The 26,236-nt window shown below is 52.3% G+C and overlaps 1 protein-coding gene across 1 annotated transcript in view; it reads left to right on the top strand.

Moving 5' to 3' along the window:
* COL4A2 (collagen type IV alpha 2 chain) overlaps positions 1-26,236 on the top strand; it is a 157,591-nt gene that overhangs the window by 107,140 nt on the left and 24,215 nt on the right. The window contains exons 13-28 of the mRNA XM_037024849.2: positions 1,330-1,428; positions 3,062-3,097; positions 3,648-3,698; positions 4,638-4,682; positions 8,715-8,768; positions 9,667-9,733; positions 11,324-11,434; positions 11,908-12,057; positions 16,291-16,383; positions 17,156-17,319; positions 19,987-20,059; positions 20,151-20,257; positions 22,521-22,722; positions 23,043-23,102; positions 24,015-24,071; positions 25,757-25,864. Of these exons, the coding sequence (XP_036880744.2) occupies positions 1,330-1,428; positions 3,062-3,097; positions 3,648-3,698; positions 4,638-4,682; positions 8,715-8,768; positions 9,667-9,733; positions 11,324-11,434; positions 11,908-12,057; positions 16,291-16,383; positions 17,156-17,319; positions 19,987-20,059; positions 20,151-20,257; positions 22,521-22,722; positions 23,043-23,102; positions 24,015-24,071; positions 25,757-25,864 (1,477 nt within the window). The remainder of the gene's footprint in view (positions 1-1,329; positions 1,429-3,061; positions 3,098-3,647; positions 3,699-4,637; positions 4,683-8,714; positions 8,769-9,666; positions 9,734-11,323; positions 11,435-11,907; positions 12,058-16,290; positions 16,384-17,155; positions 17,320-19,986; positions 20,060-20,150; positions 20,258-22,520; positions 22,723-23,042; positions 23,103-24,014; positions 24,072-25,756; positions 25,865-26,236) is intronic.

The following is a 26,236-nucleotide window of genomic DNA, read 5'->3' as shown; positions in this document are numbered from 1 at the left end:
CAAGCAGGAAGCAGCTCTGGCTGGGCTCAGACGCCGAAGCACACACCGTGTGGGCTTTGCAAGTCCCTGCAGTGGTAGGAGAAGCTCAACATGGCACCCATACCCGGCAAGCAGACGTCACCAGCACATGATGCCCTCATGTCCACCACAAAACCTGTGTGCCCCCCGCAAATTAGACACTTTCATTTTGTTTTGCATTGTGCTTTTGGGTTGAACGGCACGTGGAATGGCGTCCAGTACTGCTCAGCTCTGAAAGGGAAGACCGCTCTTTGTGCTAATAACCACAGCAAACAATGACAGAAGAAAAATATTGAAAGTTCTCAATACATAAATATTTAAACTCCTGTGCAATGAAATATAACAAAATAGGAAGATAATGACATAAGAAGAGCAATCTGGGAATAAATCATCGGCAGAAGGGAGAATAGTCACATTAGGTAGAATGGAAATGAAATTAATGTCTGATCTCCATAGAGTTTATTCAGATATTAATTTAACACATCAAGATCCTGACAGGTGAAGGGAGAGGAATGGTTGTACATATTTTTTAGATATTAACAGATGCTCACCTGTACTGTGGAGTACCACTTGCTACAGTTGATATATCATCTTAATTGGCTCCTGTCCATATTATGTGATATCTGGGCTCAAATCAGTATGACAGAGCATATGTGTGGAAATAGCGAAATAAACAGAGTATTTTTCTGCACCAGTTATTCCTGGGAAGTGGAACCAGTGTATTTTGCCAGGATCGATGCCCAGTAGCATGCAGAGCAACAGGCCCCACCATCTGCGCATCACTTAGAGAGTGGTCCTTGCTAATGAGAAAAAATGCAAACTACAGCAATCTTGAGATATCATATTCATCCAAGATGCTGCCTCATAATATATAGCATACTTAGCTGGTGAAACGGTGTGAACTGGAGCAGTCTGGCATTTCCTGGGCAGTTCTTATATCTTGGTATTAGTCTTAGAAAGCAGTAGAGTAATACATATCAAGACATTCAGCTGTAACGGCATTTAGCCCTCAGACCTCATCATGTCCTTTTGTGGATACTCATCATAAGCAGATAATTCCACAGAAGCACGTGCAGCCCCCAATTGTGAGCAATCTAAACAGCTTTTGTGACTAAATTCTAAATCACTAGTGCAAGTAGGATACAAATAGTTTTATGTAACGACCACTTTATTTTATAAGATGAATATAACGTTACAAAATTGGTGTATGTGTGATATGTAATACCCAAAATTTTAAACAGTTTGTGGTGGGATTCAAGCTTGGTGTCTTTTCAACATAAAGACTATTTACTTTTGCTAAACCACTCACAGGGCGACATGGGACAGCCAGGACCCAATGGGATTCCGCTAGACACCCATTATGCCGGCACAGGACCCACAAGCGAAATATTCCGTCCGGATCAATATAAGGTAATGGGGCTTCGGCAAAACAGACAGTATTCTCAGTTGAACTATGAAAAGGAGAAGAAAGGTAATTTTCTTTGAGCTTGTTCAAACAATCACATCCAAAGTGGAAGAACTCTCACCACTAAATTAGCAGATTATGCATGAAAGCCCTTCTCACGGTCACAGGCTGCACCCGTCTATCATCTTAAAAAATTGCAGTGGATTTGAAACATGAGAAACCATTAGAAAAATTTCAAATCTGTCCTAAGTACTCAAATCTCCAGTGTAGACAGAGGTTGACAGAACATAATGCAAAGCCAAGATGTGGACCTCCCTGAGCAAAATGTTTTATTTATCAGGCAAAATAAACCTCCTTTTAGTCTTTGCTGGAGCATCGCTGTGGACTTTTGTGGATCAAAGTCAGTTTTCTGAGTCTTACAATTTCTATTAATATTTCGTTGACTAAAAGCACACTGGAGTCTAAATAAAAATAACACCCTGCTTTCCACTGCCTGGCTCAGATGGGTGGCTAACCTTCCTAAGCCTTGTCCCAGGTAAGGGTGGCAGCCCCGACCTGGTGGAGCTGGTGACCGCGGTAGGAACAGCCCACACAGGCTGGGCATGGACACTGCATGGGAACCAGAATAAAACCCCCAAACGTGGACTACCCCCTCCAGAATCTGTTGAACGGGGTCTGGGCACTCAGTCATGGGTGGAAGAGGGCAGGCTGCCTTGGGAAAGAAGTCGGTCCGGGCCATGCCACCACCGCCGGTGATGAGCCAGCTGACCCTGGTAGAAGTGGCTTGGGAAGTTGGGGCAAAGCAGACCACCAGGGAAGGGGTGTCCGAAGGCAAGGCCATGGGCTGGCTGAGTTAGAGCAGGGTGTCCCAGACACCCAGTGGGGAGGGGTCCCCGCCAAGTCATCAGGGTGGGGTCCAGGCGGATGCTGGCTCCTGGTGGTGACCTGACTGTCAGCCAGTTTCAGGATGGGAGCCAAGGAGCGCGTGGGGCCAGAGCTTGGTCCATCCCTGCTGAGATGCTCAAGCTTCCAAGTCCAATTTCCTTCTTCTTCTGCAACCCAGAGGGGGTGGGTCTGGGGCCAGCCTGCAGGGTGCAGGGACCCTGGCTGCTGCCTTTGCAGTAGGCAGAGAAGGACCCTGCCAGTTACTACGTTTCTCTCACCATTTCAGACCAAGAGAAGTCGGAAAAATAGATCATATCAGATTGACATTGCTTTGCAAAGCCACTTTTCTTGGGGTTTTAATAGGTTACAAGTGTGCCTTTTCTTCAGGACTTAACTAAAAAATTTTATGCAAATGAATATTATCATTAGGGGCCTTTCCCTGGGCATGTACTCCCTCCACAGGATATTAATAAGTGCTTGCACCTGTGGGTGATGACCGAACCCTCACAGAGAAGACAGCCTCGCAATCATATGCAAAATAAGACATGATTTGATTTATATTGTGAAAATCCAGAACTATCACAGTTTTTCCCTTGAATTTTGAAGCTGCAAAGTGTAGGAAAGAGTCTTTTGTTACAATTCATTTATAGTCATTGTAGTTTTTATTAAATATTTGTCACCTCATATCATAAACCCTAATTCTAAGTATGCTGTTCTCGGATTAGTGAGCATTTCTTCTCATTTTTGTCACAGGGTGAAAAAGGGAGTGAGGGGGAGCCAGGAAGGAAGGTAAGCCGAACAAACATCAACAGCATTTCTCCTCTTGGGCCCCGAATCTTTGCTGCCGTGGCAGCGAGGCCTGTGCGGGGCTGTGACAACCCACAGACTTGGTTCCGAGCCATTGGTCTCCAGCAAGAAACTATTATTGTCTATTTTCAAGCTTCTTTTCAGAAAATCATTTTAGAATGTCATCCTTTTTTGCATAATAAACACCCAACTAATCAATATTTGCTAAAAATTCTTCAAAAGAGACACTGCAGGGGCAGGCTTGTTGATGGCCTCCGTCGTCCCAGGCGTGTCTGCACACTCGCTCGCCCTCTGGGGCGTCTCTGTCACTCTTGCCCCTGAGACCCCCCAGTCATCACTGACTGTGTGCCAAGCACAGGTGGTGTCCTGGACAGGTGGTAGTCCAGGCTGGCTGGCAGACTGGGTGAACCACCTTTTTGCTGGGCTGGGAGACAGAATCGCAGAGGCAGGCCGGCCACCGTGGGGGCGCCAGGAGACAGCCCACGCAGGCGAAGCAGGCGGCGCCCTCGCTCAGGCCTCTGTTCTCTCCTAGGGCATTTCCTTGAAGGGAGAAGAAGGAATCGTGGGCTTTTCGGGACCCCGGGTAAGCCATGCATTCTCTACCTTGCAGCTTGGTTCCGTTTCTTTGGTTTTTAAGTAGACTTTGTTGTTCAGAGCAATTTTAGGTTCACAGAAAAGTTAAGTCGAGTACAGAGATGTCTTGCACACCCCCTGCCTCTCCTGGCACGCGCATCCCCATGGTCAGCTCCTCGCAGAGTGACTCCCTGACTGGGCCAGAGGTGCCTGCCTGACTGACGCACCCCCAACACCCCGTCACTGGTTTTATAACTACGCTCCTGTATTTGGAGAAAGAAGGAGCGGACACACACACCTCTGCTTGAATTCAGCGAATTAGTCTGCGGTAATTAGCCTACAAATGTAGGCTGTCTCCAGCACAAGGAGCCCTAAGACATGTCCCAGATGGGGCAGAGGGCAGCAGGGCATGTCTCCTCCCAGAAGGGGCAGCCAGCCACAGCTCCCGTGCCCCAGGCAGACCCCCTTCAGGGCAGGGCCGGGGCTCGCACCTGCCCCTGCTGCATCCCTCCACAGCCAGATCTCCGTCACCTGGCCAAACCTAGCCCCAGGCCAGCAGGGAAGTGTGGCCAGAGCCATGGGCCAGAAGGAAGATAATGTGGCCTTGTGGTGACTACCTGGCACCACTACCACTGAGAAGACATGTTACAGTCTCCGAGAATCAGAACCAAGACTCGTAAGAACCTTGGCGTGAGGGGCTTTTCCTTTATGATTTTTACCATATCATCGTCAGGGACTGCTCCCTATTTCTTCAAGTGGCAGATGTGATACATTATATGAAAATTAAAATGATTCATTTCCTTTAGGAAATTAAAGGAGTCTCCAGCTGCTTTGATGTATTCATGGGAGAGTATCTTACCCTCGCCTAAGTCAGGTGCCTGATAACATTCTCTGGAAACCTTACTGCCTATTCTGAGCTGTTATTGTTTCTGTTTTCTGTTCAACCCAGGGCGCTCCTGGCTTCGATGGCGAAAAAGGTTCACCAGGACAAAAAGTAAGTTTGATGCAGGAAGTCCAAGCTGCTCCAGGCCTAAAACATCTCACAAAGGTCAAATATGAAGACTGTTGTGTCCCAGAAAAAAAACATTTAAAACCCTGCATTGGTAGTAGTATGAATAATCCTTGTCAGACTGTTCGCAGTGCAGACGTCAGGTCATTCGCCTTTCTCCTTCTTTTTGCAAACCAGGCCCTTGGTTCTTCCCCCTGGGGCCCCCGCCATCCAGCCCCTGCCTACCGCAGCTTCCTGCACACCTGTGTTGACACCCCTCTTTGGCATATTAGGGAGTTTGTCGACGTGGTGACCCACGGCTGTTCCACCGCTTCTTTGATCACCCGTGCACCTTGGAGATAATTCTGTTAACAAGCTGCATGAATGGCGTTTGCTGGCAGACCCCCAATTTCTGCTGTTCCTCACCACCATACGGTTAACATCATGGCGCATACAGCTGGGTGCCCATGGACTCGTATTCCCGTAATTCAGTCCTAGATGCTTAGAAATAGACTTTTTAAAAACCAGTTCAGCACCTGAGTCAGGAGTCCAGGAAATGCGGCTCATGACCCCATCTCAGGATGGAAGCGAGACATCTGGGAAACCATAAGGGTGTGGCTGGCAAGCTCAGGGCTCATCCGCACCCCGCAAGCAGTTCCCTCATGTTCATCCTCGGGCCACTGATGGACTTGAGCCCCCAGATCCAGGTTCTGACCTACCCGGCTCTAGGCACAGGCTGCAGTAACTCTGGGTACTGGTCTTGACCACCAGCAGTGAGCACCCATCTCAAGTTCTTCCAGCGCCCTCGGGTGACCCCATTCTTGCCATCCCAGTCCTTTTATCCTAAACTCAGGCTAGGGCACCACACCAGGGTTGCCCTAATCGCCCCCACTCTCATGTCTTTAGTATCTGATAGGAGTATTCCCCAAAGCCAGCATGCCTGGGGCAGAGCTGTCCCAGCTGTACCCCCACCAGAGGCGAAAAGGCCAAATTCTCCTTTAAGGATTAAAATAAGCAGGGACCTCAGGGACAGAGAGCTAAAGCGAGTGTTAGCATTCCGAGGTGACCACTTTCTGCCCCACTCACTAAATTAAAGCGCTACTGTTAATCTTCGCCTGCCACGTGCTAGTGAGATCACAACCGATTTGTGTTTCTAGACCCGACCCTAAGGAGTTGCAGTGTTTGTAAAATGCAGTTCAACACAGCTGCCTCTTGGAACTCTGACGTTTAAGTGGGACAAGATGCCCGGCAGACACTGACCACCTGGCCTCTAGCTGCTGTGGCCCCAGGTCACGATCAGAGGCCCAGGCTTCCAGCTTCCTCTCTCAAAGCCACTGGGAAAGATGCACCACTTCCAACTAAGTGGGACGTCTCAGTTACTAAGCGAGCAAAATAACTCACGGCTGGAGTTATGTAAGACAGTGTCCCCTTGAGACCTGGTCTCTGTCAGCAGTACCGACAGCCCTGGGGCCGTGTCCCAGGAAGCCTCCCTTTATCAGCAGGACTCTGCGCTGTGTCGGAGCTACTGGGCCCCACTGAGTCACATTTGTACCAGGGGTGGCGGTCGATGACCGCATTCTTACCAGGTGCAGGCTGAGCAGGGCAGTGATGGCTACGTAGAGGTGCCTCTGCAGGACCGAGAGGAGACGCGTGAGCTTGTGCGGGGCTCCTCCAAGGGCTGACCTCCCCTCTGGGGTGCGCAGTCCCATTTGGGTTTCAGGCAGGCAGGCTTTCTAAGCAGAGGTGCTTCTTTACTGAGGCCCATGACTTAGATGCCCTGGTGCCTGATTAAAGCTCCTTGGCCCCTGAAGTGGTGCAGGAAACAAGCAGAAGGTGAGGGCCCGGGGAGACCACTCAGCGCAGTAAATGCTGGAAAGCCCCCATTTCCCCATATCAGGCCGATCATGAAACTCTCCATCTGTTACAGTCCGACCCTAGTGACCTCTGCCTAATGATTTTCCTGAGCAGAGTTTGTGTTATCTTCACCTTTGAAAAACATAAAATTGACTGCTTCTAAAATTCTACAGTGAGAACATTTCATAAATCATTTATTTGTCCATATTCCAATTAGTGGCATGTTCTTAATATTCCGGGGTGGGGAGAGAGAAATGTATACTTCCAAAGCTCTTCATAATTACTCATTCCTAAACAGACATTTATGAATCTCACTTTGCTAACTTCAGTTCTTCAGATGGTGGGGGGTCTTAGCATCAGCACACACCTTGCTTCCAGGGAGGGGCTCAGAACCCCCCGAGCCCAGCCAGCTTCTCCGGGATTGTGGTTTCTGGCCCCACTCAGGGAGACACCCTCAGATAACCCCTCCTTGACCACACACCCTTGGTCCCTCTGCCCCTGTTGTTAGGTCTGCAGCCTAGAAACACAAGGGGAACAGTCTAGATCATTGCCTGGGCTCAGAGTTCAGTCTGTGGGGTCCCAGTGCCAGTGGTCTCCAATGAATCGTGTATGCATTTTTCCCTTTACTCTGCTGACTTATACACATGTCAGCCCCCACCCCACCCCCAGTCTATTCATCTGCTGCTGAAAACACACAGGGAAACTTCTAGATCATTGTTTGGGCTCTTGGGGTTCCAGCTGCCAGTCATGTCAGAGGAATCCTGAGGGCTATTTAATTTTCCCCTTTTTCCAGTTGGTTTTTTATAACACCCAGTTAATTCCAAATTGCTCAGACATATTTCAGAAACACTGGTGCCTCTTTGGCATATCCACGCGGGTGGCGAACACTTAGCACAGGGGACGCCTGCTTCTGCTGGTGGTGTCACAGCACAGTGAGCGATGGCGTCGATTTGCCCGAGTTTAGCACATGTGGGTCGGACTGCTGCTGGCACTGGACGCAACTCAGGCTGGATGCTAGCTGCCAACTGCCCTTCATTGGCAAGCCCTTTAAGGATGCCTTGCCTGTCTCATGAGATGGACTTGAAATAGCAGGTCATTTTTTAACTTCAGAGAAATCTGCCTTCACTTTTGAATCTCCAGCTCCACCTGGTGTGAGAGGAAGTCTGTCTAAATCATTGGCCCCACCCCGCAAAACACAAAATCAAGCCAATCTTAGTTCATTCTAGACAATATGACCTTCAGCAGATATGTTTCTGGATTTCAAAATATCATGTAAAATAACCAGATGATGTCCATTATTTACACCATTGGCACCTGCCATTCTGAATTTGGAGGGCCTTACTATACACATTTTTTAGCAAGTGGGAATAAATTTCTAGATTTTTTTTAACGGCTTTACCTGTCTATCCAGATATGATGGGGCTCATGAGGGTAACCCTTCTTTTTCAATAAATATTCAAGGGAAATAGAAAGCAATAATTAACATTAGAGGTTTTTTTTTAATATATCATGAAGACAAAAAATTTCTAAATTGAGAGGCTTTAATGTTTCTATTTGGTGTTCACTAAAATTTTTCAAACCCGTCATGGGGGAAAACATCTCAATGGATGGATCAGGTTGTCAACACTTGACCCCGCTGGTCAATTGTGAATTCACTGAAGTGGCATCCCGGCCTGTGAGCCTCCTGGAGCAACGCAGGACGAAGTTCACCTGCCTCCGTGAACCACCCTGCTCAGAAGGAGGACCCGCACCCGGGGAGCCACTAGATGGAAGACGAATGAGGGATGGAGGAGCATGTGACTCAGCACCACAGGGATGCAATGGAAAAATCCACCGTAGGGTATTTGCAGCACAGATAACCCGGCGTCTTCAGGGGTCACAACAAAAATGTTACTAAAAAGGTCGACAGGAAGAGGAAACTATTACGAATTAAAAGAAAATTAAGTGACATATCAGCCAAATGTCATGTTTGGCTTTGTTTGGATCCTGATTCAAACAAAACAACTTTGAAAATACAGTTTTGAGACCAAAATCTGGGAAAATTGAACAGAGACTGGGTGGTAGGTGACTTTAGCAAATTATTGTTAATTTTATTAGACCTAATGATAGTCGTGATTTTATTGTGGTCACATCTTTAAATTGTATGTTAGAGATAAAAATGAGCACCGATCATCTTTCCTGCAGGGAAGCAAAGGCCTGGATGGTTACCAAGGCCCTGACGGACACCCAGGACCCAAGGTGAGCCCAGTTTTCATGTGGACGGTTTCATTTCTTTCTTCCGGATGGTGTTCTGCCTGCCTCCTTTTCACTCTATTGGAGAAGGAAGCACCTTCCGTCCTGTATGATCCAGGGTGCCCAAACATGCGATGCCCAGCCCTGGACACACGCGGTGGACACTGGCTTATCAGTCACATGTAGCCACCCTCAGGATGGGGCAGCCACGCAGGATACAGGGGGCTGCACTCGGGGACAGAACGAACCAGTGGGCAGCGGGCGACAGGGGAGGGCTGTGTGGTAAAGAGGGGTGGGGCCCCCCGGCTTCCGAGGGAGGATACAGCTGCCTGGTTTGAAGAGTTCCTGGGCCGGCAGGGAGGTGAACCCAGCAGGCTGAGGACCAGGTGGGGTGCAGCTGCTCCAGCCCAGGGTAGGGGGACAAGACGGGTGGGCAGGCTTTCCCACAGGGTTGGGGGACCTGCTGAGGACGGGAGCTCATGGCCTCTGGGGCGCATGAGCTCACAGACGTCAAGGCTGTGCATGGACTTGTAGGTCGGACAGTTGGAATGGTGTCATGTCGGGTGGTTCATGATGCCCACCTCATGCCCAGGGTGGGCAGATAACCATGTCAGCAGGACAACAGTCCGCACTGTGGACGCACAGTCTCCAGGCCACTTCTGGTGTCTGACAAGGGTTTCAGAGTGAGACTGGCGCCTGCCCACCTGTCGTCTCTCTGTGCATCTGGCTGGGACCCCCAGACTTGTCATGGCTGCAGAGTCAGGTCAGCGGCTCCATCACGCAGAACCACCACTCTGCCGGCTGATGGTCCGCACGCAGCCTTGTTCTTCGGGAATGCTCAGGATGGCCCACACTCCAAAGGACTGGTCTCCCATGCCTCCATTTTCCTCTTCTCTTTCTCCAGGGAGAAGCGGGTGACCCGGGCCCCGCAGGACCACCTGCCTACTCTCCTCATCCCTCCCTGGGGAAAGGTTTGTATGCCCATTCTCCTGCACACTCACATCACACACACCTTCTCTCCAGTGCCACACACAGTCAGGGACTTGCAAGAGGGAGTTTCTAAGCAAAACAAAGCAAAAAAAGATACGTAGAACACATCCTCTAGAGAATCTGTCTCATGTACAACTTCTCTTGTGGCTTAAATGTGTGTCAGAGACCCTCACTTCGCCCCAGGCTGAGGGAGGGAGACCCCTCCATCAGGAAATTCTTTTCTGCACACCTTGTACAGCTCTGGTTTGCCACCTGCGGTCCCAGTAGGGAAACCCCATCCTCGCGCACATCAGGCCTCTGTCCCAGCCACCTTTTCTTGTTCCTGCGCCACATGTACTCGGATGCCCACGCTCCTCTCTCTGCCCTCTGAGGCCTGGAATCAGTCATAATCCGTGATCTGTAAACAGTCTCATCCTTTTAGATTTGAAGGAACTAAACCCCCAGATACTTGCCCATGAATGACTCCCCTAGAGACCTCCCACCGCCAGAGGTGACCTCAGCGTGTACATGAAGGCTCTGCATATGCTGCAGCTAGTGTGTGTCGGGTTATTTCAGCTCAGCCTTCCAAGCTCCCACTGAAATATTCCAATTCTGTGATAAGAGCAATGGTCTCTTAACTTTTTTGAATGTGTGTCCTTTTAGGTTAAAACAAAGTTTTCAGCACCCTGTATTCACACATAATCATACACATATGTATTTATGGCTAATTTATTCATGTTACAGGAGGTTCCACAGGGGCAGGGATTTTAGCCTATGGGGTTCACCACTGTACCCCCCGGTTTCTAGAATAGCACGAGAAATGTAGCAGGAGCTCAGTAAATATCTACCTGGACAACTGAATAATGTATATGCTAAAGCCTACACATCAGAAAGGGACTATAAAGAGTGAGGTTTTTTTTTAAGTAAAGATGTTCTAATGTTTTCTTCCTGTAGCCAGGATATCTTCTGGCTTACCCTATGTACCACAGACGTCCAGGGACCAAGGACTCACTTTCCTACCTAGGTGGCAGCCATCTCTCGGTTTAGTAACTTCCTTTACATGTATTCATCCAATGTTGATGAGAACATAGAACAGAACAGAGGCACAGGAAAAGCTCAGCAAAGCCCCCTGCAGATTTCTCTCTGCGGTGACATGGAACCATCGATGAGTATATCTTGAATCCATGCTCAACACCTGGGAATCCACCTCCCTGAGAGCCACCGATCACCTGGGAATCGAAAGCATGTAGCATATTTAATCCGAGCCTTGTGCACAGCATGAGCTTGAAAATGTTACCTACTTCTACTTTTATTCTCTGCGGTCCCTAATATCAGATTTTTCCCCAAAATAATCTTCCCTGCCTTTGAAGCCCCTCTGTATCCCTGTGGCCTTCCATGCCTCTCTATTGTTTTAGGGTGTTTATAGGACTCTTGTGTCACCCCTCTGTGGGAAGAGCTCCTTGACAACAGGGGCCCCCCTGTGTTAAACATTCGGGCCCTCACGCCATGGAAGCACGCCTCCATGAAGAGGTGAGCATCCGTCACGAGTCCTAGGCACTGCTGTTCATGCTGTGGGACCTGTCTGGTTGCAGGTGCCAGAGGTGATCCTGGATTCCCAGGGACCCACGGGGAGCCAGGCAGCAGGGGTGAACCAGGAGACCCCGGCCCACCAGGCCCCCCTGGCACGCCCGTCGGAGGGGAAGGTAATGTATCAAAACCAAGGATCTAAACTAAGAGCCGAAAGATATCCCCTAGGTCTTCACATGAGCCCCGCCCATACTGGCTGCGCAGCCTCGCTGGTGCTGCCCCTTCTCCCAGATAAGGCTCGGCGTCCTCACAGGTCCCGTGCTTGCGTTTTGGACGTGTTCACAGAACCACTGGGCCTGTGGCCGGCACCCCCCACCTAGGCGGCCTGAGGCCCCGACGAGTACCAAGCGTGACTCTGTCCCTTGGCTGGGAGGGGAGGGGCGGGGCAGCCACCAGGTGGCGCTGCCACATGCCGATGGCCGCCCTGGAGGAGGGGGCCTCCTGGAGGTGAAGGTTGGTGATGCACGATGCCCGCGGCGCCCGCCCCGTTAAGGCCCGGCGGGCTGGGCACGCACTGGCCCCCTCTGGCCTCCTGCGGCCCGGAATGCAGCGCAGCCCCTGAGTATCGCGACTGCTGTTGGATTTTCAGATGAGAAGAGAGGCTTCCAGGGCGAAATGGGACCCAAAGGCTTCATAGGAGAACCGGGCCTCCCTGCGCTGTACCCGGGCCCACCGGGAGCTGACGGAACACCAGGGCTGCGGGGAGCCCCGGGGCCTGCCGGACCGCCCGGACCAGACGGTAAGTCGAGGGAAACTCCAGGGGGGGTGATTCCTGCGTCCAGACAAGAAGCCAGGCCCCAGCGGGACTTCCAGTTGGGTTTTTCTGCTAATTTCAGAACTAGGGGGTGGCAGGTGCGGTGGGTGCGGACGGGAAGGCTGGAGGGGAGTGGCCCTGCGAGCGCAGCCTCCGTGGGGCGCAGCCGCCGCGGGGCCCCGGAGAGGCGCAGGCAGGCAGCAGACGCGCCGGAGCCGTCGGGGGTGCGTGTGATGCGCCCCATTGCCCTCCTCGGGACGGAGGCCTCCTGCCCTGGCCAGCAGCCTCTCTCGTCCACTCTACCGACAACTGAGCAGCCTAGACAGTCCGCCTTCTCAGCCATGCTGAGACCGTGAGAGGCTGTGAACTAGGCAAGTGTGGGCGGCAGGCCGCCGAGGCCCCGGATCGCAGTGCGCGGTGGTCCCCAGGCTCCGCCGCCAATGGCTCTCGGCTGAGAATGACTCCGAGGCAGGAGGCTTTGCATCGAAACAGCTCCTCTTTTCAGCTTCCAAGTATGAAGAGTTGTTGGAGACATCATACAATCGCCTAATGGGAACAATTCATCCCCTTAAGAAATTGGATAAACAGGACATCGGAAGAAAATATGAGGTCGCAATTCCTTCCTCTGTGTCACAGACCACAGTTCACAGCCTTTTTTCAAAGTATTTGAATTTAAATACCCTGACATCACCTCCAATAACCTCTCGTGGCTTCCACTCCTCAGGAAAGAAGAGCATCGTAGTTGCTAACAGGTGATGTTTAGCTTCAGTTAAAGGTCAAACTGAGAAACCCACGCTTTCATTGTTTTTTGGAAGATGACTTCTCTTCGCCATCTCCAGGAGAAATGCTGAGGCTATTGAAAGCAGATCTGTACATAACTTCTACAAAAAAAAACCCAGCACACCTCTGTTTTGTATTCTACAGTAAATTTTTAAGTTAATATCGTTCTACTTTTCCAATTTTTCTTCAACTGGAAAAACCAGATTCTCACATTATTTTGAAAATGTTTAGGTTCAGATATTTCCTTGGAATTTGCCAAATAGTTTGAGCACTGTTATTTTTTTCTTTTTCTTTTTCTTTTTTTTTTATCCTGGAAGTAATACTTATTACTGTGACATCTGTGATAATGGCCGAGTTTCTGTGAGCATTGTATTTCCTGAGCAAATGGTATCTGTTGAGTGTTTATTTTTTTGGCAACAGAACATGATGTGTGAAAACACAGCATAAAAATGCCTCTTTGAAGGACTCTAGGGAAGGTGCACCTTGCCATGATTCCTGTAACTAAATTTTGTTTGGATAAAGACACAAAGACGTGCCACCTTGCTTTATAAATCTTGCTTAGTAAATGTGTGGTTTACTAACATAAGTCATCTATAAACAACGGAGCTAATTTCTGCTTCATCTTGTAGACTGGAGGGGGGATTTTTTAAATAGATGGGTTCATATCCAATGAATTTTATCATCTTTAAAAGCATACAACTTAAGTTCTCCTTAAAATATTTATTTTTCCCTAGGAGACACATTGTTTCCAAATCACTTTTTTTAAGCAATCTCTTGCACAAAATGTAGCCAACCGTGATCACCTTTTAAGACATTTTTATGTATAGTAATAATTTAATTTCAATGACCTTGATTTCCCCAGAGTTCTTCAACTCTTCCCCCAAGACTGAAATTTTTGGATTCTTTACTTGCTAACCACATTTCATCCTGTTTTATGTGTTGTTACTCACAAAACCCAGAATTTTTAGTCTTTTGCACTTCCAGCAAAATCAAACCGTGAAGTCAGTTTTCTTTCTGAGCTAAATATTTTGCTTATTCCTAGTTCCAGCTCAGTTAACTGGTCGTGTTCTTGGGGCAGTTCCACTGTGCTCTGGAATAAATCAAAATACTGCCTGGTTTGCTAAGGCCATTGGCCTTTTCAGGAAAAGCATATTGAAACATCCAGGAGGTACACAGCTATTCTACAGGACTTGCCTGAAATTACTATTAGTAAAGAAAAGCAACACAGGAAAGAGGAAGGATGGCACCATAGGCGGCCACAAGTTTTGACTGGATTTGTGAACACTCACAGGAACACCGCAGTCTCTGCTCAAATTTAAAACGCGGACATCCCTCAGTACCATGACAAGTAACTACCTACCTGTGATGTTCATAACATATTGGGAGAACGTGGAGCCATAAAATGAAGCCCAGAAGTCTGCCAGCCAACAGATGTTGTTGACCTGGTCACCACTTGGAGCCACATGACCCGTGGAGCCACATCATAGGGGTGCCCCTGTGCTCATCCCCAACCTCTCGGCAGCCCAGGATGCAGTAGGCAGCCCCCCTCCATGCTCTCTGACTTTCCATAACACCCCTGCCTCCCCGTCAGCTCGCTGGCCATTCTTTTTAAGGTTTCTTTCCTGGCACCTACTCTTCTCCCCTCTGCCCATCCAGTAGACCATGAGTCTGTGGAAGTCCAGCCTTGGCCCCTCTGTCTGTACCCTCTACAGGTGAGGTGTACTCACCACTCACCTGGATTTAAGCAGGTTACATGGCACCTCCCCAATTGTGTCTCTGGATCATTCCGCATGCAGAGCTCCAACTTCATACAAACCACTAACTTGTCACAGTCACAGCTTTGTGTCCAAAACTGAGCTCTGGGTCTCCCGCTCCCCACATGTACCCCCCACGGGGTTCACCCAGCCCCACAGCCCGGACGCCGGGCCTGCCACGGTTGCAGTGGCACCTCGCTCCTCCGTGTGCCACATTCACGCCCACCCACCGCGAGCTGGCTCAGCCCCCCGAGTGTCCATCATTCTTCATGGCGCTGCCCTGGTCGCATGGAAGCCACCGCAGTATCTCACCCTGAGTCTGTCAGAATAGCCAGCCCCTCACAGCCAGCTTCCATCCTTCTCCTGTCAAATGTGTGCGTGTAACTCAGATTGGGTGACTTCCCTTCTCAAAATCCCAGTGGCTGCTGCCCCTCAGGAGAGTCCCGGCCCCGCTCCCTAGACTACAGGGCACACCTCCCTCAGCACCTCATGCAGCCCACCCGCTGTGCTCGCCCTCCAGTGCCGGGCCTGCTCCCCACTCAGGATCTGGGGGCACGCGCACCCTCTGGCACACGCCCGCCCACCCGCTCTTGGTTGACTCGCTTTTATCCTTTAGGTCTTGGTGCCCCGGGGCGCCCCTTTTCCAGCTCGGGTAGCTGCCCGCTCCAACGGTGCTGCCCCCACAGAGGAGCTGGGCTGCTTTGTTCCTCACGCGTGCCTTCTCTGTGTCTGCACACTAGCCTCGCAGCACCCTGAGCGTCTGTCAGCTTCGTCTCCAGCCATGCACGCAGCTCCCAGCTCTCTGTGGACTAGCACAGGCTCTGGAGAAGTGTTTGGTGCATGAATATTAAATGTGCAGTGAGAACAAACTGCCTGGGACGTTAGCTGTTGCCACCTTTCCCTAAGTATTTCTAGTTACTCAGGGACCCTGACATTCAGTTTCTGGGGTCACTTTCCCAAGCAGATGGCTTTTTAAGTCGGTGTTGAACGTTTTTGAGATCGGTGTTTCTGCCCGCCCGCCCCCTCAGCGGCCCCGTGGGGAAACACGTTCCTTAGCGCCCTGGAGCGCCTGCTGGTCCGCGGGAGCTGGGAGCGCTGCAGGGCGCGGGGGAGGCAGCCCGGCGGGCGGGCGGCCGCCAGCCCCGCTCCCACCGCCAGGGGGCGACTGGGCGCGCTGCGCGGAGCCCCGGCCCTTAGATCTGCCCCGACACCCCGCTGCCGCGCGAAACTTGGGCCTCGGGCGGGCGGGGCTGCGGGGGCGGGGAGGGGCGGGGCACCCGGAGGACCCGGATCCGGCCAGCGAGCGTGGTGCTGCTCGTGGCCCTCCTGGACCCGCTGGGCACCCGGGCAGTGAGGGCAGGGCCGGGGGCGGGGAGGGGAGCACAGGGAAGTGAGTGCATTTTACATCTGCTCAACTTTTGTTTTTTTGTCTTTTGGAAAAATAAAACTCGTGTCAGATCCCATGCCGTTAGCACGTAAATAAAATGGTCCAAAACTCAAGACATGCCTTTGGACTCTGTCTCTTAAAAGCCACCAGTTTTTCTCCGGCTTGGACTGAAAAGCTGAATTCCGAGGCGCCCCCTTTCTTCCGCCCCAAAGGCGCCGGCAGCGGCGCGGGGCCGAGCAGCCCCCGGGAGTGGGGGCGGCCCCAGCGGCTGACAGCGCCCGCCGGCTCTCCCCGCAGGTTTCCTCTTCGGCCTGAAGGGAGCGGATGGCCGGGCAGGCTACCCTGGACTCTCCGGCTTCCCGGGGGCGCGCGGGCAGAAGGGCTGGAAAGGTAAGGCGCCCGCCTCGCCCCCTCGGCGGGCACCAGGCGGCCTGCGGCTCTCCGCCGGCTGCTGCCCAGCACCCCCTTCCCCGGGACCCCTGCTCCGGGAGGCTGCCCGGGGACTCGCAGGCACCTGCTCGGCAATCCCGTCCTGGGTGTGGGTAGCCTTCTGCCCTTAGCCGCAGGCTGCCCTTTGTTGTGCCCGGGGGAGGGGTGGGCGCCCGGTGCCCTGCAGCCGTCAGACAGCCACGCAGAGCTACATACAGCCTGGGCCCCCGGAGCCACCGTCTGCATCGTCTGTGCCCTGGGGAGCCGACCTTCCCCCCTCCACCTGCACTGATTCCCCAGGGGCAGCCACCTCAAGACGGAAGGGAGGTGGCAGTTTCTGCCCTGCCTGCCCAGGATCAAGGCCTCTGAGCTCTTGCCAGGCCACCCACCCCTGCAGCTCCCCAGGCCCGGGTCCTGTGCTGGCTTCCTGCAGGTCCCTGTAACTGACTGCTCACCTGCACACACCTCTGCCCACGGCCCCAGGGTTGGGGCATCTTCATCACAGTAGCGCTCTGCATCCCAAGGAGGCCGTGACTTGAGCACGCCTGAGTAACACACTCCAGTCTAAGTGATGGGGCAGCCGTGTCCCCCTGCACGCACACGCACGCATAGATGTGGAGTGCAGCCCCCTGGTCCAGCCCCCTCCCACCGTGGGCTTCTGTCACCTGAAAAGCCAAGAAGAATGTTCATCTCTGTACTAAATAACAGTCCCTGCCTGTCCCTCACATTGCAGGTGACGCTGGCGACTGTAAATGTGCAGAAGATGATCAGTTCATCAGGGGTATTCCGGGGCTCCCAGGATCCAAGGGCTTCCCAGGCCTCAATGGGGAACCCGGGAAGAAAGGGGGCCAAGGAGACCCGGGTCAGCATGGCATCCCTGGGTTCCCGGGGTTCAAGGTGAGAGGCCAGTTCTGTCGGGGCTGGTCAGACGCCCTGACACCTATCCCGTTCTGCCGTTCTCGGCTTTTATTTACCAAGAGACAACACAGATTTAAATCAGCAACATGCACCCAGTGCTCCGTTCAGAGAAGCCACATGCACCAAGAGGAAGTTCGGCACTTTCCCTGGTGGGAATGGGAAATGGCGCAGCTGCTCTAGACTGATGGTTCCTCAAAGAGTCAGGGAGTGGCCACGTGACCCAGAAAGGCCACTCCCAGGTCTGAACCCAAAGGAACTGAAATCACTCGGCCACACAAAAACATTTACACCATTGTTCATGGCAGATTAATAACGAACCCAAAAAGTGGCAACAACCCAAATGTCCATCAGATGATGGATGGATAAACAAAACAGCATACACGTAAGATGGAGTATTATCCATCCAGGAAAAGGAATGACGTTCCGGTACACACCGCAATGCGATGAACCTCAAACCCATGCTAAGTGAAACAGACAGACGCAGAAGTGCTGATACCATGCGACACAATTCACATAATGTGTCTAGAGCAGGCAAATCTAGAGACAGGAAGTAGATAGGTTGTTGCCGGGGACGGGGGAGCTGGGCTGGGGAGTGACTGTTTAGTTGGTGTGGAATTTTGGGGGGAGGTGATGAAATGTTCTGAAATTAGATAATATGGTTGCACAACCTTGTGAAAACGCTAAAAGGATTTTATGGCAGATGAATTATATCTTTAACAAACCCTTATAACATTTTGATGTAAGGCATCTTTTTGAGTATTCATCTCTTCAGATTTAGTACAGAATTGGTTTTGCATTTTATGAAGCCTCCCTTAACCTGACAAAAATGAGAACTCCAAATAAATCATCAATTCACTTTGTACAAATATATGAAATTCCCTGCCTGTGGATTACCCGTGTGAGTCAGCTAAGTGGACTTTATCTCACACTTTATGAAAAGATGATCTGGAGTGGATCTTTCCTCCATGGCAGGTTTTAACCGACGATTTCAAAGCAAATTCCAGCTGAATGCAAAGAAACTACACTTTTTAATTTATTTTTCTACTTGAAATGAGAATGGCAGGAGATTTATAAAGTGAAGAGTCTATCATCTTATATATCCAGCAATAGAGGAAAAATTGCTCAGGACACTTGGCCCGGATCCATTAGAACAATCTGGCTCCAAGACACAGTGCAGGATGGCAGCCACCCAGACCTGCTGGGGCAGAAGGTGGTGAGTCGGTTGCTTCATGGCATGGGAGCTTTGCAGGTGAGAATGAGATCCAAAGCACCTCTCTGCTCCGTGCCCTGAAATTTCTTAGAAAATCGTTTTACCCAACTAAAAACAGTGGATGCTACATTCTATCCTAGTTCAAAAGTGCACTCTCTCCAAGTCATGGCTGTCCAAGCGTGTAAAAGTGGACACAGTGAATTGCAAACTTACTAATGGTAAAACCAGAGGCATCTTCAGTTGTTCATAAAATGATTGGCTATTTCCTAGAAGCCAAATGGACCCCATTTGTGTACCTGGAATGTCTAAAATCTGCCAGGTGCATAATTTCCCAGCTGTATAACACATGCCCACAGCACTTTGTTCAAGCTCTCTGGTGTGTTCATTGTCTTACATTTAACCATATGTGTCTGGCCACCCACTACAGGGCAAATGTCTGAGGTGGACTTGTGTTTGTTAATATTTGTATGATAGTCTGGCAGAGTGCTTGAAATACGGGAGTCAGTGAGTCAATGAATCCATCATCCATCCACTTGTCCAACACCTACTGATTGAGTACCATCTGTAAGAGTCACTGTCAGGGCTACTGAAAGAATGTCATCCTTTTCTGCAAAAAACTAAGTCAATAAATCAAGTATCTGTGGAATTTTTAGGAGAAAGGAGCTCACAATCACTTGTAACATTCCATTTAATTAACCAACACTAAAAGCAGCTCCTGCATGCTTGCAAATAACAACAGCCAAGGTTTGCCACAAATAGGCATATCACACATATTAAAATTAATCCCGAGTGGTTCACCTGCTCATTTCTGCTCATTGGAAGACCTAGATTCTGCAGCCTAAAAGGTGAGTTCCTCTGCAATAAGCCTGTCTCTAACCTCTGATTTTTCCCAGCCTTCATTTCAGTTTGGAAGACAAGCTGTCAGTGAAATACTCTTTGTGTCAATATGGAATGTTCACAAATTGCCACCCTTTGTACCTGGAGACTTAGTACCTGCTTGGATTCTAAATAATTGTAGTTAAGAGTTAGCAACCTTGTATTTTAGATCATTGCTTCTCAAAAGTTCATGAGTATATGAATCCCCGGGATTTATTTGAAATACAGATTCTGGTTCATTCGCCCCAGGGTGGGGCCTGAGATTCTGCATTCTAACAAGCTCCTAGGAGAGCTGATGCCGCTGGTCCACGAACTGCTCTTTGAGTGATGAGGTTCTGGTTTTCACTATCCAGTCATGTGTGGCTACTTCCATTGTCTTAATTATTTAAAATTAGAACTTCAGTTCCTTGGTCCCACTGGCCATGCTGAAGTGCTCGGGAACCATCTGTGGCGTGGCCACTGTGTTAGATGGCCAATTGGAGAGCATTGCCAGCGTGGACAGCACTGGGCTTTGTTAACAATGTCCCTTTAACAAAGCAATTCTGTGCTTGTTTCCACAGGGGGCCCCTGGTGACACTGGACCTCCTGGGCCCAAGGGATTGAAGGGAGATTCTAGAACAGTCACCACGAAAGGTCAGTCTCACGTGGCCATGCAGTTCTTGGACCGATAACCCCTCTGTGACTGCGCCATATGAGGAGAGTCACCCTGCACCTCCTTTCCCAGGTGAGAGGGGACAGCCAGGTGTCCCAGGTGTGCCTGGCCTGAAAGGTGACAACGGCATCCCAGGGCGTGACGGGCTGGATGGATTCCCGGGCCTCCCAGGCCCTCCTGTGAGTAGCCCCAGTGTGAGGCCGCCTCGGCCCTCATCCTGACCCGCCATGTTCTCAGCCTTGAGCGGCGAATGGTGCCGGCACTGCCCCAAAGCCCCCAGGGCCACCGTTCTTCACTGAGCAGAAATCATAGATTTTGGGGAGACAATGAGTTGGGCTGGAAGCCAAGCCTTGAGGGAACATACAGAAGTCAGAGAGTAAACAAATATTCCCCGTTGAACTGAATTCAAGCCTCCCAAATCGGACGTTCTGGAATGGGTGGCGGGGCCCTACGTGTCCAGGGTCCCTTGTAGCACATGAACTCAATCTGTGCACCAGCGCTGGAAGAGAGGACGCCTTGTGCTGTGCAGGAACCCAGCCTCCTTTCTTCGGGGGAAGGCGGGGGTCAGGGCCGCGAGGTGGGGCAGAGCTGGGACCCCGCCTGCACCAGCGTCCGCCGCTCCTGGCCTCGCCTGGGCCCGTGCCCTCCTGGGACTGTTCCGGAGTTTCCTCTTCTGCTCGTGCTGCAACAGGACTTCTCACCTCTTTTTTTTTTCTGGATTCCATTTTCTTCCCTATGGTTTTCAAGCCTGGGCCTCCACCCCCTCAGCAACCAGTTTAGCTTCCTGAGGCCCCCAGAGCAAGTCAGCAGACTGGGCAGCCTAAACGGCAAAGCTTGCTGCCCCACAGCCTGGAGGCCAGGCGGAGGGCGGGCAGGGCAGCTCCTCCTGAAGCCACGGGGGCCGTCCCAGCCCCCCAGCTCCCAGGCACCTCTGCATCACCTGGCATGGAGATGCCCTCTCCTCCTTGTCTCACACCGCCTGCCCTCTCTGTCCAAACCTCCCTTCTCATAGGGACACCAGTCACACATCACTAGGGCCACCTGATGCCCTCACCTCACCACAGTCATCCTCAAAGGCCTGTTTCCAGACAAGGTCAAGCTTCCAGGCCCTGGGGTCAGGACTCCAGCGTCTTGTGGGGACCCAGTTCAGCCCCCACACCCCCTTCTCCGAGCCTACACCTCGGTGTCTCTGCTGGCATTCTCGCCCATTGCACACCGAGGCTGCGTCTCTCCCGCTGCCGCACTGTTAGGTTCCAGGGCAGGTTGCTTGAGCTCTGTGGAAACACCTGGATTGTTAATAATCTAGTGTTGCCCTTTAGTTTTCACTTTGGAAGTCATTTCCAAAAAGAATTTGTGTAGCCCTCTGCTGCCATGTCATCCCTTGGGCAGTGGCTTGCCACACCTGCCACATGGAGGCCACTTGTCCAGCCGATGTGGAAATGACGCGATGATGCGACCTGCCAGCCCAAGTCTGGGTCCCTGTCTGTAGGCATGGACAGCAGCTGTGCTGGGCGGCCTCGGCGAGGGTCAGGGATGGGGGACTCTGCCCTGGCAAGGGTGCTGCCCAAGCACAGAGAGCTCTGCAGTCAAGCATCTTGTTAAGCTGGTCTTGTGTAGAGGGCAGAGGCAGAGACAGTGAGGTGGGAGCCAGCAGCCAGTGGATGGGCCAGAGGACGGGGTCGTTGTAGTGGTTAGAGCAGTGTCTGTGCTTTCCCTGCAAGCATGATTATGGGGTGGTCTTTGTTTTGGGGGGCAGGGGGAAGGGTGCATTTCATTTACTAGACGCTGTTGCCTACCGGCCATCAGCGTGTCCCAGTGTCCGCGGCTGGACGGGCCGGCTGGAACTCGCCTGTGTGATGTTGTGCCAGCGCGTTTATGTGCGATCAGCACGAAGCCAGCGGCACAGCTCTGCTCTCGGCCCGTTGCTCACCCCTTTTCTGCAGCTGCTCAGCAGCCCCATCAGCAGGATGGCGCTGTGCGTGCCTGCAGCCCACACTCGTTGCCAGGAGTGCACTGCTCTTTCCCGTCCACCTTGCAGACTTCCTTGCCTTTAGCAATGCCCCTCCCTTATACATAGTAGAAATGTCACAAATGCCTGATAACAGTGAAAATAGCATGTCCTGCCCCCACTGACCCAGACCTATGCCCGCTGTTGTCATGCAGACCTCTCCCTGGGGATGAAGTGCTGATCCAGGGAGCGACGAGTAGTCACAGAACACATTGGTGTGCCTTCCAGAACCGTCTTCTGTGGTGCCCCTGACTGTCAGGGAACCTGCCCTTTCCGGTGACATGGTTAGACCAAGACTGTAGGTCCCTATAATCTCTGCTGTCTCTCTGCTCTGTCTTGGGGCACAGAAGCCAGAGGTACAGGAAAGAGAACTGAAATATGGCCATCTGTGAGGTTTATATATAGTTGAAGAAATAAACTGAACTTTCCCACAGGGTGATGGCATCAAAGGCCCCCCAGGGGACGCAGGTCACCCCGGGGCACCTGGCACGAAGGGCGTTCCAGGAGAAATGGGACCCCCAGGACGGGGCCTGCCAGGCCCCAAAGGCGAGCATGGCTTTCCTGGAGATGTCGGAACTCCTGGGCCGCCAGGCTTCCCAGGCCCCCCTGGCCCCCCAGGCACTCCAGGACAAATAGGTATGGAGGAGTCCCCTCTCTTCTCTCAAAGTCATGGGACACTTGTGCTTCACGTCTGCTCCTGTCTGGCAATGTGTGAATTCCCCAAGGGCACATGAGAGCGCTGTGTTGCACCATCGGTTTCTAGCACATAAAACCCCCAGCCTGGGGTTTTCCAGGCCACCACCTCCCCTACCTGTAGGAACACGGGGCCTCTCCCTCTGGTCTGGGGGCTCTGCATGGGAGTTCAGAAGCAGCATCCTTCCCACCGCCCCACACCCATGGATACGTCAGTAACTCTGTGTCCCCAGATCACCCACTTGCATTGTGTCCCCTCCCAGATTGTGATACGGGAGTGAAGAGGCCCATCGGAGGTGACGGACAGGAGACCCTCCAGCCAGGTACGCGAATGCAGGTCAGGCGGCTCTAGATTCTTTCAAACCTCCGGTGTACAGTGCGGCCCACCAGCAGTGGCTGTGAGCTCCTGCAGCGGGCATGGGGCTGCAGGACAAAACATGATGATGTGCAAAGCCTGGAGCTGGCCCCTGTCTGCCTCTGCTCAGGACCAGAGGGAAGGCGAGCCTAATAAAGCAGGGTCACCAGGTTTTCCAACCAACATAAAGTGACAATTTGCACTATGGGTAGAAACTAAACAGATAAGTGTTTCCTCACTTAAAACATATGCATATATTTGTCTCCCTGTGTATCCATTTGTAAAGGGCAGCTGGGAATTCCTTACCTGTTACCTATGGTGAAGAGTGAGCACAGATACCTGTCAAGAGAAGAACTGGATCTAGCAGTGCGTGATGCTAGAAAGAGCAGGCACTGCAGTAGGAAGAGGGCATGGGTGACCTGGAGCCAGGCCGGGTGGTGGGAGAGAGCGCAGGACTGCCATCCAGAATCTACCTGGGGGCGGGAGGGCAGGGTCCCCATGGTGCACCCACACCCTGCAGGCCCTGAGTGGGGGTACGGCTGGGGTGTGGGGACAAGAGAAAGGCCTTGTCACTGGGTGACCAGATTAACAACGCCAGGCGAGGCATGGCCCTAAAGGAGAGGCCGAAGCGTTGCCAGCCCAGCACCAGTTTCTCTTTGACTGGACTTGCTTTATTTATATTTTATATTTGCATTCTGATTTCATGATACAATGAAATTAAGCTTGTGTTTATATCAGAATCAAGGTTAATGAAATCATCACATTGCTTTGATCATAAAATAGGAGTTTTCAGGGCTGGTGCTTCTGAGCTTGGCCAAACCCTAAGCTATGAAGCCCAGTAGTAAGGACCCTCAGCTCATCTCATGTCCTCTCTCCCCAGGCTGTGTTGGAGGGCCCAAAGGACTGCCAGGCCTACCGGGACCTCGTGGCCCCCCAGGTAAGCCCAGAGCTGTGCCCTTCCCCCCATCTTCGTGCTCCTTCCATCCACTGCCCACCAGTGTCCCCACCTCTGGACGGGCACCACCACCTTGGCCCTCTCCCACAAGCTGTGGTCAGGTCCTGGAAGCAGACTTTTCTCATCACCATAGAAAAACGTGCCCTGCCCTGCTTAAATCCCTGCCCAAACAGAAAGTTCCTGCCATGCAGGACTCCACCTCAGCTGTGGCACGGGCCTTGGGGGCACCAAGAGGGGCAGCAGTGGGCGGGGCCCTTAGGGCCTGGACAGCAGCACATCCTGACATAGGCCCCTTGACCCCTTCATGTCCCAGGGCATTCACGAAAAACATATGTTTGGGTTTTGACTGAATGGAAAACCAAATAAAGAAGTCTGGGAATTGGTCCCGGGGGAGCTGGGCTTCGTGGGATGGCGCAGAGCAAGTGCCCCAACTACCGGGACCACATGAGGGGACAGATCTCCAGAGCGGGGCCCGGGGCCAGGAGCCACCCTGTGCCCACATGTGGCCCGGCTGGCTTGAGTCATTGTGTTTAAAAATGAGGAGGAAGGAGAGAAGGGGAAGAAGCAGATTCTGGAAGAGGCTGGAGAATCCCTTGGGCACATGACAGGCATCATGTCTGTCCTGCTCCTGAGCCCAGAGCCACCTGGTGCCGGGAGAGGGTGGGGGCAGGGAGCGCAGGAACATTGCCATCTGGCCCCATGGCTGTCCCCAGTTTGGGGTGCAGGAGCAGGAACAGAGCAGAGTGGCAAAGATGACACAAGGTGGACCCTTGCGCGAAACGCCGACATCAACCTTGTTTCTAAAGCTCCAGGAGAGGCGAGTGAGGGGGCACACGGCAGCAGCCCAGCGGCCACCAGCAGGCCTGCGCTCGCACCTCTCAGCTCAGGGGCGTCCCTCAGGCTGGCTTGCGGCCCTGCAGTCAGGCCTTCAGGGAAGGGGGAACAGTGGGGCTCTGGAGTGCCCTGTCCGCCTCTGCAGGTCCTGCGCGACACAGTGACGCCCCGCAGGCCCCGCCCCAGGAGCCGTGACAAAGGGTTCACACAGCTGAAGAGGGTCTGGAGGGCTTTGGGTCTCGTGTCCTGTGATGTTGAGCCTAGATTTGGTGGAGACAGACATGAGGGATTTTTCCCAAGAATACTCTGTGTTTAGGAACACATGCTTAGCATCAGTTTGCAAACCTTGGTTCATGAAAGAACCTTATACAGACAAAGTTTTCTGTGGTCAGAGAGGACCAGAGGCCCACACGCACAGCCAGGAGACGTGATCTGAGGCCTGGTCACTGCAGAGGGCTCAGAAGTCCAGGCCTCCGGGCCGTTGTCCGGCATGGGGCTTCCTGTGCTGAGAGCCCCTGACCTATCCTGTAATCGCCCCTCTCCCTGAGCCCTGCACGCTTGCATCGCGTGTGTCCGCCGAGGAAACGGGGAAGTCTCCTTCTCCAGCCAGCCCACCCGGGGCTCTGGGAGGGCCAGCTGGCAGTGTCTGCTGGGGTCCGCGGGGTCTGTGGGGTGGTGCGGCCAGCTGCGGGACATGCCCCAGCGCCCTCCTTCCCCAGCAGCATGAGAGACCATGTGAATGCAGGGGCAGGACTTGGTCGCCCCCGTGCATCTGCTGCTGCAGTTTCCTGGCAGGGCCCTGATGTGTATCCTGCTTTCTTTGGACTGTTTAGGGGCCAAAGGTCTCAGAGGAATGCAGGGACCCTCGGGAGCTGATGGGGAACCGGGGCTCAAGGGTTTCCCAGGAGACCCAGGTCGCGAAGGATTCCCAGGACCCCCAGGTAAGGCAGTTCAGCCCCTTATGTTCAGGAAATAACTGTGTAGGGGGCGGGGTGCCCCAGCTCCGTCATCTTTTAACACTTAGACTCTATTGGACAAATGCTTGATGACAGCTTTGTTCTTGTCCTTGGAAAGTTAAAAACGCTGGACCTTTTCATCACGAATGTGCTGGAGTTTTACAGAAGACCCCCCCAGATCTTGCAGGAAAAAAGAGAGAGGTGTGCAGAAAGCTTTCTGGCTGATATTAAACATGCTAAGGGCAACACAGTGTCCCCCTCCCCTGAGAGCTCAGTCATCAGCACAGAGCCTTCGGCATCGTTCCCTACCTGGCGGTCCCTCACCAGTTACCACACAGAAGACATCCGTGGGTTTCT

Source organism: Manis javanica, chromosome 9, assembly GCF_040802235.1.
Source record: "Manis javanica isolate MJ-LG chromosome 9, MJ_LKY, whole genome shotgun sequence".
In the NCBI taxonomy this organism is placed as follows: domain Eukaryota; kingdom Metazoa; phylum Chordata; class Mammalia; order Pholidota; family Manidae; genus Manis; species Manis javanica.
The sequence above is the reverse complement of the archived record's forward strand: the minus strand, read 5'-3'. Positions and strand labels throughout refer to the sequence as shown.